Genomic DNA, 18,343 nt, shown 5'->3' on the forward strand with positions numbered 1-18,343 from the left:
TCTTCAACATGCTCAAAGGTTACCTGTGGAGTACCACAGGGATCAGTGCTAGGGCCAATTCTATTTACTTTATACATGCTCCCAATTGGTAGAATTATTAGACAGCATGGGATTAATTTTCACTGTTATGCTGATGATACCCAGCTATATCTGTCTATAAATCCAGATGAAGCTAACCCATTACATAGATTACAGGCATGTCTTGAAGACATAAAAACCTGGATGACTCTTAACTTTCTGCTTCTGAATGCAGACAAAACAGAAGTTATAGTCTTTGGACCAGAGTCTTTGAAAAATAAGCTGATTAGTCAGTCACTTCATTTGGATGGGATTAAACTGATTTCAGATAATAAAGTAAAAAATCTTGGTGTTATTTTTTATCAGGACCTGTCATTTAAATCCCAGATCAAAGAGGTTTCTAGAATTTCCTTCTTTCATCTGAGGAACATTGCAAAAATTAGAAATCTCCTGTCCAGGGGTGATGCTGAGAAACTAGTCCATGCATTTGTTACTTCAAGGCTGGACTATTGTAATTCTTTACTATCAGGAAGTCCACAAACTGTAGTTAAGAGTCTTCAGCTGATCCAAAATGCTGCAGCCAGAGTTCTGATGAAAATTAAAAAGAGAGATCACATCTCTCCTATCCTGGCTTCTCTTCATTGGCTTCCTGTTAAATCCAGAATAGAATTTAAAATCCTCCTTCTCACATATAAAGCCTTAAATGGCCAAGCTCCATCTGATATCAGAGATCTGATTGTTCCTTATGTTCCTAACAGAGCACTTCGCTCTCAATCTGCAGGTTTACTAGTGGTTCCTAGAATTTCTAAAAGTAGAATGGGAGGCAGATCTTTTAGTTATCAGGCTCCTCTCCTGTGGAACCAACTACCAGTTTTAGTCCGTGAGGCAGACACCCTGTCTACTTTTAAGGCTAGGCTTAAAACTTTCCTTTTTGATAAAGCTTCTAGTTAGGGTGGCTCAGGTTATCCTGAGCTATCTCTATAGTTATGCTGCTATAGGCTTAGACTTTTGGAGGACATAGGGACCCCCATTTCATCATTCTGCTTCATTCTCTCTCTGTTCTCCTATTCTGCAGAATCTGTTAGTTCAATCTCTAACCTTCTGCTCTATCTGCTTTTCCTCAGAGTAGCTTTGCCTTGTCTGTTCCTGTTTGGCTGTGACGTCATCCTGGAAAGAAACATCAGCTGTGCTGTGACTGGGTGGATGTGCTTTCTTCGTCCTCTGACATGGGAGCTGGCTCGGAGCTCGTCTGCCTGGCTGTGTGTTTCCTGGACGGGGCCGCCTATTACAGCTGCTTTTGTGTCTCTGCTTCCGTCTTCTTGAACCCAGTCGGCCTCGGCAGATGGCCGCTCACACTGAGCCTGGTTCTGCTGGAGGTTTCTTCCTGTTTAAAGGGAGTTTTTCCTCTCCACTGTCGCTACAAGCATGCTTAGTGTGAGGGATTGTATTGAGTCAATGAGTCGATGCAATCAACTGGTTTTCCTTAGATGGAGAACTTTGTATCAATTTGACTTTATGATCTGGTTGAACTGTGAAGTGCCTTGAGATGACATGTGTTGTGAATTTGGCGCTATATAAATAAACTGGATTGAATTGAATTGAATGAAGGGAAGATGGAGCGGGAGATCGATAGGCGGATTGGTGCGGCGTCTGCTGTGAAGCGGGCACTGTACCGCTCTGTTGTGGTGAAGAGAGAGCTGAGCCAAAAACCAAAGCTCTCGATTTAGCGGTCGATCTACGTTCCTACCCTCATTTATGGTCATGAGCTTTGGGTCATGACCGAAAGAATGAGATCCCGGATCCAAACGGCTGAAATGAGTTTTCTCTGTAGTGCGTCTGGGCTCTCCCTTAGAGATAGGGGGAGGAGCTCAGTCATCCGGGGAGGACTCAGAGTAGTAGAATAGTAGTAGTAGAATTATTTAGCTACCAGGCTAGGCTAACTGCATGCAGCGAGGCTACTGCATGCAGCGAGGCTAACTGCATGCAGCGAGGCTAACGCTGTATCCTGCTTTCTCTGCCTCCTTTTTCAAACGTCAGGATCTGAGCCAGCTTGGACAAAGACAGCTAGGACTGATTTAAAGCACTTTTTATATAAGGCAAAGAAGAATGAACAATCTGGGATTCACATGGAAAATAATAGAATATAGTCTACTGGACTACTGGACCATCTAAAACACAGATTTACCTTCACAAAGCATCAAAAGGGCAAAATTTATGTACAAAAAGTAAACCTGGATATGAAATTATGTTGTTATAATGTTTGTAGTTGTTGGCATTCATATAAATACACTGGTGTGATAAGTTAGTATACGTTTAAATAGATTTTGGTATACGTCTATTTTGAAGTTATAGCCCCCCCTGGAGAAAACTTGAGAGTTTGAGAGTTTTTTTTCTGATTTTATTTACCCAAATTTCTCTTTTTCAGGTCGTGTTTTACAAATTACAGAATGAATCGCTAATGTCCAACAGACCAATAGAAATGCGTCTTTGTTCCTCATTCCAGAGGAAAGTGAACGTGATCTGGAACAGAATTTGAAAAGTACAATTTAAATCTGAAAAAAAAAAACATTTAGAAGAAGAAAAAATGCAATAAAAAAGCTATATATAAAATATTTTGGGAAATATATAAGAAAACAAAATAGAAAAGTTACTCTTAAAACCCTTTTCTGTTTAAGAAGTATATCAATAATGTCCTTCCTAGATTGGATTTTTTTTTTCCAAAACTCCATTTACCAAACATGTTTTTTGCAATAATGAAACAAAATTGACTCGATACTTTCAGAGATCATAAGACTTCATTTTTGCTTGAAGGAGAAACGGAGAACATTTGATGTAAAACATTAATGCAGGGATTTAAGGCGGTGTTAGATGCAGTGGGAGCGGCCACATGGACTATGAACCGTATAATCTGCGATTAGTGACGTACCTGCTGAGGGTCTGGACTTTGTGCCAGGAGAGTTTGGACTCCAGCTGTCGATGTGCCAAAGCAATCACCCTGAAGCCCTGCCTGGTGTACTTCTCCAGGGTTTCTGTGAAAGTCTGAGGCACTGGAGAAAAGGACAGAGTCCTATCAGATTGTCCTTTTCATTAAAATTAAGATTACATACTGTTTACCAAAGGATGCTGGATCGTTTTCAGATGCTAGATAATCGACAAAACAGGAGAGCCTGCCTTGAAGCAAAAACTCTGGCCATTTCTCAATTCACAAGAACGCAAGTACGGACTCGTGTCCTCGCCAAGTATGTTCTTAAGAAGAACACAGGAAAGTCTGGACTCGGGGAGAACGGGAGCTCGCAGAATAAATCTGGGTGAACTGGAACAGAAGCGTACTGATGACATCACCACATTCAAAGCTCGTCTGGAGCTGCATTTCACCTCCTGTTATTAATAATCTCTAGATAATAATCAATTCTTAGCTTTTCCTTTAGTGGGGGAATAATAAAGAACACAGTCAGATAAACACAAATCAAATGAACATTTTGCCAAATAAACAATCAAACCTCCATCAGAGCCAGCGGTCCTTCACACATGGCTATGCAGAGAAAGGGCTGCTGCAGACGGGCTTCCGGGCTAGTCCATGTCACTACCCGATCCATACTGCGCATGCATGAACTGAATAACTGCCGGGAAGGCAAAACTTTGTTTTTCTTACTTTTTTCATTCTTTTATCTTTTTTGGGCAGGGGGCTTCCTTTTGAATATTTTTGTATTTGTGTAATTATTGCATCTTCTAAAAATGAAATACACTTAAAAAGCCTTTGGGAGTTTACTGTGACTGTTCTGAGCATGTCCAAAGATAACCTCACGAAATACAATGGAGAGAATTTAAAACTTATCTATTTCTTCCAGAACAGTCTTCAATATTCTCTATACCATGTAGTTTAGCATTCTTTAATGTTTTAAGTATATAAATGAGTGTTTTCAGTACTGTGATTACGTAGTTTTCCGGCGATCCAGATCTTATTATTCTGTTTGCGCATTTGCAGGATGGATCATGCTTCCTGAACGGATCTGGTAGTGACAGCCCTGGCTGCTACGGAAGGGCTAACGTTAGCCCTGGCTGCTACGGAAGGGCTAACGTTAGCCCTGGCTGCTACGGAAGGGCTAACGTTAGCCCTGGCTGCTACGGAAGGGCTAACGTTAGCCCTGGCTGCTACGGAAGGGCTAACGTTAGCCCTGGCTGCTGCAGACAGGCTAACGTTAGCCCTGGCTGCTGCAGACAGGCTAACGTTAGCCCTGGCTGCTGCGGAAGGGCTAACGTTAGCCCTGGCTGCTGCGGAAGGGCTAACGTTAGCCCTGGCTGCTGCGGACGGGCTAACGTTAGCCCTGGCTGCTGCGGACAGGCTAACGTTAGCCCTGGCTGCTGCGGACGGGCTAAAGTTAGCCCTGGCTGCTGCGGAAGGGCTAACGTTAGCCCTGGCTGCTGCGGAAGGGCTAACGTTAGCCCTGGCTGCTGCGGAGGGGCTAACGTTAGCCCTGGCTGCTGCGGACGGGCTAACGTTAGCCCTGGCTGCTGCGGACGGGCTAAAGTTAGCCCTGGCTGCTGCGGAAGGGCTAACGTTAGCCCTGGCTGCTGCGGAAGGGCTAACGTTAGCCCTGGCTGCTGCGGAAGGGCTAACGTTAGCCCTGGCTGATGCGGACGGGCTAACGTTAGCCCTGGCTGATGCGGAAGGGCTAACGTTAGCCCTGGCTGCTGCGGAAGGGCTAACGTTAGCCCTGGCTGATGCGGACGGGCTAACGTTAGCCCTGGCTGCTGCGGAAGGGCTAACGTTAGCCCTGGCTGCTGCGGAAGGGCTAACGTTAGCCCTGGCTGCTGCGGAAGGGCTAACGTTAGCCCTGGCTGCTGCGGAAGGGCTAACGTTAGCCCTGGCTGATGCGGACGGGCTAACGTTAGCCCTGGCTGCTGCGGAAGGGCTAACGTTAGCCCTGGCTGCTGCGGAAGGGCTAACGTTAGCCCTGGCTGCTGCGGAAGGGCTAACGTTAGCCCTGGCTGCTGCGGAAGGGCTAACGTTAGCCCTGGCTGCTGCGGAAGGGCTAACGTTAGCCCTGGCTGCTGCGGAAGGGCTAACGTTAGCCCTGGCTGCTGCGGAAGGGCTAACGTTAGCCCTGGCTGCTGCGGAAGGGCTAACGTTAGCCCTGGCTGCTGCAGAAGGGCTAACGTTAGCCCTGGCTGATGCGGACGGGCTAACGTTAGCCCTGGCTGATGCGGAAGGGCTAACGTTAGCCCTGGCTGCTGCGGAAGGGCTAACGTTAGCTCTGGCTGCTGCGGAAGGGCTAACGTTAGCCCTGGCTGATGCGGACGGGCTAACGTTAGCCCTGGCTGATGCGGAAGGGCTAACGTTAGCCCTGGCTGCTGCGGAAGGGCTAACGTTAGCCCTGGCTGCTGCGGAAGGGCTAACGTTAGCCCTGGCTGATGTGGACGGGCTAACGTTAGCCCTGGCTGCTGCGGACGGGCTAACGTTAGCCCTGGCTGCTGCGGACGGGCTAATGTTAGCCCTGGCTGCTGCGGAAGGGCTAACGTTAGCCCTGGCTGCTGCAGAGAGGCTAACGTTAGCCCTGGCGGTGCATGCTGGGACAGCTGTCAGTCTGGAGAACGGACAAGTCTCCTCTGATGCATGCTGGGTAAAGAGGAGGGGCAAGAACAACATCCAGGGACTTTGTTCTCAGTCTGCTGTTCTTGTGAATTGGAACAGTACTAGGGCTGAGGCTGATGGCGTTTCACGAGGACATGAGAACACACAAGATTGAGAAACGGTTTCTGATAAAACCGAAAAAAGGCCTGACCTGAGTGTGGTTTGCAAAGGCTGGCCACGACCTCTGGCGCCCCCTTCAGGAAGGCTTCCATGTGTTTTTCTCCCAACCTCCGGACCACCACGCTCATCCTTTGCAGCGCCGAGGAGAAGGGGAACTGTCGCACTATACCGATCTCACCAGACTGGAGCTGAAACATCAACGTTATAAAAAAGAAAAATTAAAGACTGATCTTCCTCCCATAAAACTGCTTCTCTGTCATCAAAGAGGGAACTTTTTCACACTGTGCTTCGTAAAACTAATCTACGGAAGAGGATAAGGGCCACTGATAAAATAAAAAAGTTAACCGATTTTTAAAATTTTTTTCATTATAATATGAATTAATTCTGACAGCTAACAAACATGTTAGCATCAAGCTGTAGCCATGTCTGTTTAGATCTCTTGTTTTAATCACCTTCTGTTCTTCCATTAATCAAACAGCATCACCAGGAATCCCTCAGGGACGTAAAAAGTCGCCTAATTCCCTCATTTTCCACCAATGTGTTCCTGTTCCTCCCAAACATCTCACGTCTTTTTCAGTGAAGCTGAGTGCTCCACATCTCTGCCTTCATGGAGCCCATCTACATTAAGATCCACAATTCTGAGATTAAAGTCAGAATTTTGACTTTTTTCCCATGTTAAACTGAAATAATATTTAAAAACCAGTAAACTTTTTTTATTTTTTTTAGTGGCCGTAATCATCTTCCATACTAATGATACCGTTTACAACATTGTTCCTTTAAGTTCACTGTTCACTCTTTTTGTTGCTTTGTTTGTTTTCAGGTGACAAAATACAACAATGTGTAACTGTTAGAGCAAGGAGTGATTTCTTTTTTCTCATCAATGTTTCAAACACTTTTTTTCAATGAAAATCAAAAAAAAAATCCATAAATGGAAAAACTTCTCATTCAAGTAAATTTGCTATTTTCTTAGATTATTTTTTGTTTTTTAATATTTTTTTCCAATTTCTATGTTTAATGATTTTTAACAGTATTTTTCACATTTCTTTTTTCAGATGGAGTTAAACAAATTGCATTATTTTCCCTGGAGCCTGCATTGAGCATCAATCCTTCCTCAGAGATACGTCTGATCCGGTGAGCGCCACATCTGTTTGGTTAGCTAACAACAACCGTTAGCCACATTAGCTCTGGTGTTTAAGGGGAGCTCAGTGGCGCTCTGGATCACATGACTCCTTCAAGGTACAGATTTACAGATGGACCAGTTTTTAGGAAAAGCATCGATAAGATTCAAGCGCTAAATTTGAAACAAAAAAATATTTTCATTTATCTCAAATAAAGCTAATACTATAATAGTGTCAAAAGTTACACAATGTTGCTTTAACATCCCAAAACTACTTTTTTCTTTCAGAATTCCTTCAGAATTTCTTTTTTAGCTCCAGCTTTAATGCTGCTGAATAATAATAAATAAATAAAAAATCCAACAGCATAATGCTGCCACCACCATGTTTAACTGTGAGGCAGATGAGCAGGGGTTGTTTATTTACACACAGAGTTCTGCATCAAGTAGTTCATTACCATAACATGGTTGCCTTTCTTTCCCTCAATAACAGCTTTCTTTTTCTACTCTTGCTGTGTTCCAAGGACTTTGTGATGTTGTTTGTTGTTGGATTTATAATATTGGATTAAAACACATCTGTTTACCGAGTAGAGGACGGATGCAATGTTCGGACAGCAAGCAACAGAAGCAGCTGGTTTATCTGCAAAGTCAATGGTTGACTTGCATCAAGGCGCATCAAAAGGTCCTACAGGGCGTCTGAGCAGCAGAAGCAGCGCATCGTGAGCTTCTGAGCAGCTGAGGCGCTTCAGAAGCAGCAGCTTTTGGAGTTGGAAAAATTCATCATTAGCTGCTAGACGCCCCACATCAACCAATCAGAGAAGCTGATCTGGGAGCTGGCAGGGATCAGATAATGGACTTGTATCTGTGCTCGTCCTGTTGTATCTCAGTGCTGCATTTGATCCAGTTGATCATAACATTCTTTTAGAAAGACTTGAATATTTTGTTGGAATTAAAGGAACAGCACTAGACTGGTTTAAATCTGATCTATCTGATCGAATTCAGTTTGTTCATGTTAATGATAGATCTTCAACACGCTCAAAGGTTACCTGTGGAGTACCACAGGGATCAGTGCTAGGACCAATTCTCTTTACTTTATACATGCTCCCAATTGGTAGAATTATTAGACAGCATGGGATTAATTTCCACTGTTATGCTGATGATACCCAGCTATATCTGTCTATAATCCAGATGAAGCTAACCCATTACATAGATTACAGGCATGTCTGAAGACATAAAAACCTGGATGACTCTTAACTTTCTGCTTCTTTAGAAGATGCATACTATAGTCATATGCTATCAAGGCATGCTATCATCATATGCTATCATAACATGCTATCATCGCATGCTATCATTGTATGCTATAATCGTATGCTATCAATGCATGAAAATGCTTTAACCCCATAATATCAAGGCATACTATAGTCATATGCTATCAATGTATGCTATCATTGGATGCTTTCCATTATCCATTGTTGAAAAAAAAAAAACAATATGATTTATTCAGGGGTCTCAAAGTAATAATGGGCTGACAGCAAATGCATGACACACTTTTCATATTTATTTTTGACATGCAAAAGCCCAGTATGGTTTTCTTTGCACTAGAAAATGATACACCACTATTTGTTGGTCCATCTGCAAACCCCCCGGGGGCGGTATATTTTTGCTACCATATGCTGGAATATAAATAGAATATCTTGTCTTTAACTCTTTAACAATTTGACTGTATGATCTGGTTGAACTGTAAAGTGCCTTGAGATGACATGTGTTGTGAATTTGGCGCTATATAAATAAACTGAATTGAATTGAACTCATGTACAGCGTGCATACGCTGCCTACTTTACCGTGTTCTGGACTTCTAAACGGTTCTGGTTTCTTTCAGAGATGGTTTGCTTTGGAGGCCGAACAACCGTGGGTATCAGCGGGTCGTGGAGAGCCGTTTCTTCCTCTGTAGACTCTTCTAATATCTAAAGCAAAAAAATTAATGAAAATGCAAGATGGGAAATTCTTCGGGAAACATTCCCAGTAGTCCTGGTTAGACTAAAACCAGATTTATCCGAACATTTCCTTACCCAGCCTGTAGCAGCAAACATCTTGAGATCTAAAGGGTCTCCAGAGAGCTCTCCTTCTATTTTGGTCAGTGAGTGACACGTTGCCATGCAGGCAACAAACGCCGTGTCCATCAGACGCTCCTCCGCCATGCCCGACTCCGCTGAAACAAAGCTGTGGTGTAAACAGAAGATAGATGAGTTCAACCTTATTAAGAGCTAACTGCTTTTCCCAAAGTTCCCTTATGGACCGGCAGTAACTTTCTGTGAATTTTCTGGAAACGCATGAGATACAATACAGGTGCTGGTCATAAAATTAGAATATCATGAAAAAGTAGATTGATTTCAGTAATTCCATTTAAAAAGTGAAACTTGTATATTATATTCATACATTACATACAAACTCATATATTTCAGATGTTTATTTTGTTTAATTTTGATGATTACAAATGACAACAAATGAAAATCCCAAATTCATCATATCAGAAAATTAGAATATTACTGAAGACCAATAAAAACAAAGGATTTATAGAAATGTTGGCCAACTGAAAAGTATGAACATGAAAAGTATGAGCATGTACAGCACTCAGTATTTAGTTGGGCCTCCTTTGGCCTGTATTACTGCAGCAATGCGGCGTGGCATGGAGTCGATCAGTCTGTGGCACTGCTCAGGTGTTATGATAGCCCAGGTTGCTCTAATAGTGGCTTTTAGCTCTTCTGAATTGTTGGGTCTGGTGTATTGCATCTTCTTCTTCACAATACCCCATAGATTTTCTATGGGGTTAAGGTCAGGAGAGTTTGCTGGCCAATTAAGAACAGGGATACCATGGTCCTTCAACCAGGTACTGGTAGCTTTGGCACTGTGTGCAGGTGCCAAGTCCTGTTGGAAAATGAAATCTGCATCTCCAAAAAGTTGGTCAGCTGCAGGAAGCATGAAGTGCTCTAAAACTTCCTGGTATGTGGCTGCGTTGACCCTGGACCTCAGAAAACACAATGGACCAACACCAGCAGATGACATGGCACCCCAAACCATCACTGACTGTGGAAACTTTACACTGGACTTCAAGCAACGTGGATGAAGTGCCTCTCTTCTTTTCCTCCAGACTCTGGGACCTTGATTTGCAAAGGAAATGCAAAATTTACTTTCATCAGAGAACATGACTTTGGACCACTCACCAGCAGTCCAGTCCTGTTTCTCTTTAGCCCAGGCAAGACGCTTCTGACGCTGTCTGTGGTTCAAGAGTGGCTTGACACAAGGAATGCGACAGCAGAAACCCATGTCTTTCATACGTCTGTGTGTGGTGGTTCTTGAAGCACTCACTCCAGCTGCAGTCCACTCTTTGTGAATCTCCCCCACATTTTTGAATGGGTTTTGTTTCACAATCCTCTCCAGGGTGCGGTTATCTCTCTTGCTTGTACACTTTTTTCGACCACATCTTTTCCTTCCCTTCGCCTCTCTATTAATGTGCTTGGACACTGAGCTCTGTGAACAGCCAGCCTCTTTAGCGATGACCTTTTGTGTCTTGCCCTCCTTGTGCAAGGTGTCGATGGTCGTCTTTTGGACAACTGTCAAGTCAGCAGTCTTCCCCATGATTGTGTAGCCTATAGAACTAGACTGAAAGACCATTTAAAGGCTTTTGCAGGTGGTTTGAGTTAATTAGCTGATTAGAGTGTGGCACCAGGGGCCATCAATTTTGAACCTTTTCAAAATATTCTAATTTTCTGATATGATGAATTTGAGATTTTCATTTGTTGTCATTTGTAATCATCAAAATTAAACAAAATAAACATCTGAAATATATGAGTTTGTATGTAATGTATGAATATAATATACAAGTTTCACTTTTTAAATGGAATTACTGAAATCAATCTACTTTTTCATGATATTCTAATTTTATGACCAGCACCTGTAGGTGTTTCCCTACCTGCCATTATCGGCTCTCTGGATTCCCCAAAGGTCGAGGCCGTCCTCAGTGAGGGTACCAGTCTGCAGGATATAAAAAACAAACCCGTAGCATGTGTAGTCTAAGAGCCAATCATTCCTGATTAGAAAATCTGAACATTTAAACCTTTGCTGCAATTAAACTATGGAGGACCAATCCTGCCATAATTACAGAAATAAATAGACTTAATATAAAATTTCTTTAAAAAGTAGCCAATAATATGAATTTGTGTGCCATTAAATGTGAAACAATTATAAAAATAAGGTATTTCTTAATCAGTTGATCAATTATTCATCTAAAAATATAGATTTTAACTTCCACTTTTATTTAAACTTTTCTTCTCGCATTTATGCTGACTTATTTTTAACCCACTTATTTTTTCTTATACATTTCTTGAAGTCTTTATTTTGTGTTTTTATTGCAAGTGGGTCTTTTCTGTTCTGTATTCCCACTGCACCCTTTTTTATATACATCAATGATTACTGACCACCTGTTCTTTGTAAGTTGTTCTGCTTGATATTATTTGCACCTTTAAAATAATAAGTACAATTCAAGTGACAAAAAAAAAAAGTCATTTGCAAAATTCAATTTTAAAAACATAAATTAGAAAGAAATTTAATAAAATCTTTAAAAAGGACTTTTGGAAATATTAAAAAAAATAAAATAAAATTTGAAAAATATACTTAAAAAGTTTTTTGTAAGAGAATATGAGAAAACAGGAACATTGCTTAGAAAAGTTTTTTTTTATTAAAATTTTCTTTAAAGTTTCATATCTTCATTTCATTTTCTTTTTCCAAATTAACTTTGGTCTGCGATAATAATGGAACTAAATCCCCACCATAGTTTCGGAAAATTCTGACTTTGCAATGACAGACTTGAGCTGGGTGTTTTTCGAATTTAATAAATCCAAATCTTAATGATTTTCCTAGAAACATTGTGGATAAAGCTCACATAGCGAGTGTGGACTACCTTGTCAAAGCAAACCAGGTTAAGCTGGCCACACATGTTGATCCTCTGAGGACTGATGCAAAAGATCCCGACCCGCTTCAGACGCCGCTGCGCGTACACAATGCCGGCTGTCATGGCTGCCGGTAAGGCCGGCGGAACGGTGATGGTGATGATGTCCAGAGACTCAATGATGATCGTTCTAGCTGAAACCTGCAAATGTTGGAGAAAGCCTTAAATAAAATAATCTCCCACTGAACTTAATAAAGTACAGCTTTTGTTTAATCAAATACATTCAGTGGGGGGCAGCCTCATCTTGCATGGCACTTTCAGATGTGACACCATCCTAGAGGGAGGCACGAACTGAATGGCTGTTGTCAAATCACAGATTACGCTACATTAAAGATGATAAAGTTGGGCCTGTTTTTCAGTAGTTTGTCCTGTGTCTCTCCTAGACATAGCTATAGGCTCAGCTTTTCAGTTGGACATAGAAACTCACCAATAAAAAACGTTACATAATTCTGCCTTGGATTACCCTACTAGGGGCATAGCTCCTAGGGTCAATAGGACACTCAAACACCTCCACCATGGTAAGGTGCCAGCCCAGGGAAGGGTAAGGGGTCTTTGGGCTGCTCTTTGTCTGGTCCCTCACCTAGGACACCGAAGGCAGAAAGGTCCTAGGTGATGGACCAGAAAAAGAGCAGCTAAAAGACCCCATATGTTGAGTACAATAAATGGACGTAGTGCTGTCTTGCATGGACTCGAGTCACCAGGGTCTCACTCTGGTGCCAATCCTGGAGATGGGGCACGCTGGCGAGTACCTGGTGGCTGGGGTTTCTCCCATGGAGCTCGGCCAGGCACAGCCCCAAAAGGAAACATGGGTCCTCCTTCCAATGGGCTCACCACTTGTCGGAGGGGCCATAGGGGTCGGCCGATTGGGTAATGTGTGGCAGTTGAGGGTGGGGACCTTGCTGTTCTAATCCTCAGCTGAAGACGCTGGTATTTGGGATGTGGAATGTCACACCTCTGGTGGGGAAGGAGCCTGAGCTAGACTTACCTCAACACATAGCTCTTGAACTAGTCTCCTTGAGAGAGTCTGGACATTATTCCACCCTGGAGTTGCCACTGGTGATAGACTCTGAGCAGGAGTGGGCATACTTGTTGTGGTTTACCCTGGTGAACAAGAGGATGGCCTGTCTCCACAAAAGTGTTGGGGAACGGGTTCTGACTGTTGTTTGTGCTTATGCACCTAACAGCAGATCAGCTTAACCACCCTTTTTGGAGTCTTTAAGGGGAGTACTGCAAACACCCTTCCTGGGGACTCCCTTGTTCTTCTGGGGGACTTCAACGCTCACGTGGGCAATGACAGTGAGACACGGGAAAGCGTGGCTGGGAGGAATGGCCCACCTGACCTGAACTTGAGTGGTGGTGTTTTTGGACTTCTTTGCTTATCATGGATTGTCCATAACAAACATCATGTTTAAGCATAAGGGGGTCCATATGTGCTCTTGGCATCAGGACACCCAAGGCCGTAGTTCAATGATCTAATTTTTATTGTTTCATATGACCTGCAACCGCTTGTATTGGATATGCGGGTACAGAGAGGGGTGGAGCTCTCCACTGACCACTACTTGGTGGTGAGCTGGCTCAGATGGTGGGGGAGTATACCGGTCAGACCTGGCAGGCCCAAACATATTGTGAGGGTTTGCTGGGAACATCTGCAGTCCCCCTTGAGACTAAGCTTTAACTCCCACCTTTGTGAGAACTCTGAACACGTTCCAAGGGACTTAGACTTAGACAGACTTTATTGTCATTTTATACACACAGAGTGTATACAAAAAATAAATTTTGTTCAGATTCATATCATGAGTCTGAGTGGACCATGTTCCATGCCTCTATTGAGGCAGCCATTCAGAGTTGTTGCCGCTGGTGCCTGTCACGGCAGCAACCCTCTAACACACTGGTGGACAGCAGATGTGAGGGAAGCTGTCAAGATGAAGGAGTTCAATGGGGCTTTATTGGCCTGTGGGACTCCGGAAGCAGCTGTCTGATCTGTTTCATTATGCAGTAAAATGGATACGATGTGTAGAGACCTCTGGAGGAAACAGTTTGATCAATGTCTAGTAGTAAGGTCTCACTGACTTGTGTGTGTTTAGTTACTGTAAAACCATCCATCCATCCATTTTCTTACGCTCTATCCGGGGCCCGGTCGCAGAGGCAGCAGTCTAAGCAAAGTTGCCCAGACTTCCTGATCCACACACACCTCCCCCAGCTGCTCTGAGGGGATCCCGAGGTGACACTGGGCCAGCTCAGAGACATAGTCCATCCACCAAGTCCTGGGCCTTCCACCAGGCCTCCTTCCAATAGCACATGCCTGGAACACCTCCCGAGGGAGGCGACCAGGAGGCATCAGGAACAGATGCCCGAGCCACCTCTGCCGGCTCCTTTGGACAAGGAGGAGCAATGACTCTACTCTGAGCTCCTCCCGGTAACTGAGCTCCTCGCTCGATCTCAAAGGGTATACCTAGCCACCCTGCGAAGGAAACTCATTTTGGCCGCTTGTATTCACGATCTTGTCCTTTCAGTCATTGCCCAGATCCCATGACCATAAGTGAGGGTGGGAAAATAGATTGATCGTTAAATAGAGAGCTTTGCCCCCCTGACTCTGCTCACTCTTCACCATGACAGTCCTATACAGGGATTCAAGTAAATCTGACACAGGGATTCTGATACAGTTCCAGTAAATCCTTGAAAAGATTATGCTGGAATTTTTCATGAAGGACTCTACCCTTGAGATGCCCTTGAACAGATTAATTAAGCTTATATAAGCACCCTGTTCTGTAGAATATCCAAGAATATCAATATTTTGTATCCTGATTCAATATACAAAAGCTTTTGTCTGTATTTTAGTATGAGGTAATGTGAAATCACGCTTTACCAGTTGTCTTGGTAAAACAAACAAATACTTCATGTCTCTGGAAATGGAGCGTAAGAAACCTTGTTCATGATGCTGAGGACGATGGTGTAGATGAAGCCGATCCCTGCCACACCAACCAGACACAGCAGGAACAGGTATGCATCCCGGTACAGCTTAAAGTCTGTGGGTTTAGGGTAGAGGATAGATCGCACCAGCTGGCCCTTCTCAGTGCTGAACCCTGCAGGATCATCACACACTCGTTCAGATCACCTAGCCTTGTTTTTTAAGGTTGAACGTGTCCCGGTGTGTGTGGTCCATCGGTCTCACCTGTTCGGATTACAACAGCCTTCACCAACTGCCCGGCGTAGAAGCGGGTCTGGATCACATGGGTACCACAAAAAAGTGTGTGTCTCTTGTGTTCCTCCATGTTGTATCTCCTAGCTGCCTCGTCACCTGAACTGGGCAGACTGGTTTTGGTCACTGGGACGCTTTCGCCTATGGACAGAATGTGGGGAAACAACACACCCTTGAAATGAGATATGTTGTGAAATGCCACTCTATAATTAAACTTATTTGACAGAATGTCGGTAGCAGGTCATCTAGTTTAACAATACCTCCAAAAAAGGGTTATTTGTCTGTCCCCTTTAACAACCCCCCTTTCGGACACTTAAGACAGGTATGGCGCATTGAAGGCTAGCAAAAGAAGCCAAACGACCCCCATTCCAAAGGAGTGGACCTGTTCGTACATTCCAATTTGCATGTTTTCAAAACAAAAACCAGGCTTTGTTGGGCTACTGTATAAAGCCTCAAACTCAACATTATTTCTGACATTTTAAATTAAAAAAGCTTCCTGGATGGGAAGAGAAACATCTTCAAACTTGGAAACAAAGTCCAGTGGATTGTTTTATTTATTTTCTACCTTTTGGAATGACTATGACCTGGACAACTGAGAATCTTCACCACCATATCTGTCTGGTTCATTTCTAGCAAGTTCGCCCTGCCATGCCAAGCTTGGTTTTTTTTTTTTTTTTCCCCACATACACTATATTGCCAAAAGTATTTGCTCACCTGCCTTGACTCACATATGAGCTTAAGTGTCATCCCGTTACTAATCCATAGGGTTCAATATGACGTCGGTCCACCCTTTGCAGCTAGAACAGCTTCAACTCTTCTGGGAAGGCTGTCCACAAGGTTTAGGAGTGTGTTTATGGGAATTTTTGACCATTCTTCCAGAAGCGCATTTGTGAGGTCGCACACTGATGTTGGACGAGAAGGCCTGGCTCTCAGTCTCCGCTCTAATTCATCCCAAAGGTGTTCTATCGGGTTGAGGTCAGGACTCTGTGCAGGCCAGTCAAGTTCATCCACACCAGACTCTGTCATCCATGTCTTTATGGACCTTGCTTTGTGCACTGGTGCACAGTCATGTTGGAAGAGGAAGGGGCCAGCTCCAAACTGTTCCCACAAAGTTGGGAGCATGGAATTGTCCAAAATGTCTTGGGATGCTGAAGCATTCAGAGTTCCTTTCACTGGAACTAAGGGGCCAAGCCCAGCTCCTGAAAAACAACCCCACACCATAATCCCCCCTCCAACAAACTTTACACTTGGCACAATGCAGTCAGACAAGTACCGTTCTCCTGGCAACCGCCAAACCCAGACCCGTCCATCAGATTGCCAGATGGAGAAGCGCGATTCGTCACTCCAGAGAACGCGTCTCCACTGCTCTAGAGTCCAGTGGCGGCGTGCTTTACACCACCGCATCCGACGCTTTGCATTGCACTTGGTGATGTATGGCTTGGATGCAGCTGCTCGACCATGGAAACCCATTCCATGAAGCTCTCTGCGCACTGTTCTTGAGCTAATCTGAAGGCCACATGAAGTTTGGAGGTCTGTAGTGATTGACTCTGCAGAAAGTTGGCGACCTCTTCGCACTATGCGCGTCAGCATCCGCTGACCCCGCTCCGTCAGTTTACGTGGCCTACCACTTCGTGGCTGAGTTGCTGTCGTTCCCAAACACTTCCATTTTCTTATAATACAGCTGACAGTTGACTGTGGAATATTTAGGAGCGAGGAAATTTCACGACTGGATTTGTTGCACAGGTGGCATCCTATCACAGTTCCACGCTGGAATTCACTGAGCTCCTGAGAGCGACCCATTCTTTCACAAATGTTTGTAAAAACAGTCTGCATGCCTAGGTGCTTGAATTTATACACCTGTGGCCATGGAAGTGATTGGAACACCTGATTCCAATAATTTGGATGGGTGAGCAAATACTTTTGGCAATATAGTGTATTTTTATTGGAGAAACATTATAATGTTTTCAATCATAGAAATACAATTTACATTTTCCCTTTTTTTTTTTTTTCCTAAACACATGCATATGCACACGGAAACATATACACTCAGAAAAAACGAGGATAACTACACAAAAACAAAGCAAAAACCCACTCTAATAATAAAGTAGAAGAAAATAATTAAATTGAATTACAGTGCCGTGTGGTAAACAATGAACCACCCCCACCCACACCCCCACTCGGCTCAACACAACAAACAAACATAGTACTGGTTATCTGTTCAATATATATAAAAAAAAATACAACAAAAACAGACACACATTCAATTGGGTAAAACGTCCAAATTAGTAAAATAAGAAATAAAAGGTTGCCATTTGTGGAAAAATTTGACTGTACATCCTCTCATTGTGAATTTAATTTTTGCAAGTTTCAGAAAAAACATGACATCTTTGAGCCATAGAGAGATAGAAGGATATCTGGCAGACTTCCAGTGTAACAGTAAGGAACGTCTTGCTAGTAAGGATGTGAAAGCTATAATGTCCTTTTGTGTAGGGTTAAGTGCAATTGAGGGGTTAGGAATACCAAAAATAGCAATCAGAGGACAAGGCTGAAGGTTTACCCCAAGAACAGAGGACATAATAGTAAAATAATCCGCCCAGACACTTTTCAAATCAGGACAAAGGAAGAACATGTGGCTAAGGTGAGGATTGAGAGCCATGACATTTATCACATTTGTCTTCCACATCTGGATACAGTTCAGATAATCTTGACTTGGAGAAATGTGCCCTGTGTAAGACCTTAAATTGAATAAGTCCAAGACGAGCACAAGAGGTGGTAGTTCGTACCCTTTCTATGGCCTGTTTCCAGGACTCCTCATGTAATTGTATTCCCAGTTCCCCTTCCCATGTACACTTAAGTTTACCATTAGAGTGGTTGCCAAAAGTTAAGATGATATCATACAGCTTTGAAATGATTCCTCTATGATGAGGAACAAAAGAAAGCATGGTTTCCCACTGGTGTTCTGGAGGTAGAGAGGGGAAATTAGGGAAACACTTCGCCACAAAATTGCGAGTTTGAAAATAGCGAAACAAGTGAGTAATAGGGAGGTTATAACGAGATGACAAATTGGTAAAACTATCAAAAACACCCTCTACATATAAAAATCTAAGTTGTGTAATACCCTTGTCATGCCACTCTTTAAATGTCGAGTCCAAAAGTGATGGAGGAAATAGATGGTTGCTATTTAAAGGACCCAAGGTCGATGCAGCCACAAATTTAAAGTGCCGTCGAAATTGGTACCAGATTTTGAGAGTATTA

At 43.3% G+C, this 18,343-nt stretch overlaps 1 protein-coding gene across 3 annotated transcripts in view; it reads right to left on the reverse strand.

The window, feature by feature from the left end:
• LOC119777016 (probable cation-transporting ATPase 13A3) overlaps positions 1-18,343 on the reverse strand; it is a 66,737-nt gene that overhangs the window by 15,248 nt on the left and 33,146 nt on the right. For all 3 annotated transcript variants that reach the window (XM_038275749.1, XM_038275748.1, XM_038275750.1), the window contains 8 exons: positions 15,062-15,229; positions 14,815-14,972; positions 11,842-12,030; positions 10,855-10,916; positions 8,954-9,104; positions 8,726-8,848; positions 5,802-5,958; positions 2,945-3,065 (listed from right to left, as the gene is read on the reverse strand). In XM_038275749.1, the coding sequence (XP_038131677.1) occupies positions 2,945-3,065; positions 5,802-5,958; positions 8,726-8,848; positions 8,954-9,104; positions 10,855-10,916; positions 11,842-12,030; positions 14,815-14,972; positions 15,062-15,229 (1,129 nt within the window). The remainder of the gene's footprint in view (positions 1-2,944; positions 3,066-5,801; positions 5,959-8,725; positions 8,849-8,953; positions 9,105-10,854; positions 10,917-11,841; positions 12,031-14,814; positions 14,973-15,061; positions 15,230-18,343) is intronic.

The sequence above is a fragment of the Cyprinodon tularosa genome, unplaced genomic scaffold, assembly GCF_016077235.1.
Source record: "Cyprinodon tularosa strain WSP-4 unplaced genomic scaffold, ASM1607723v1 ctg977, whole genome shotgun sequence".
In the NCBI taxonomy this organism is placed as follows: Eukaryota; Metazoa; Chordata; class Actinopteri; order Cyprinodontiformes; family Cyprinodontidae; genus Cyprinodon; species Cyprinodon tularosa.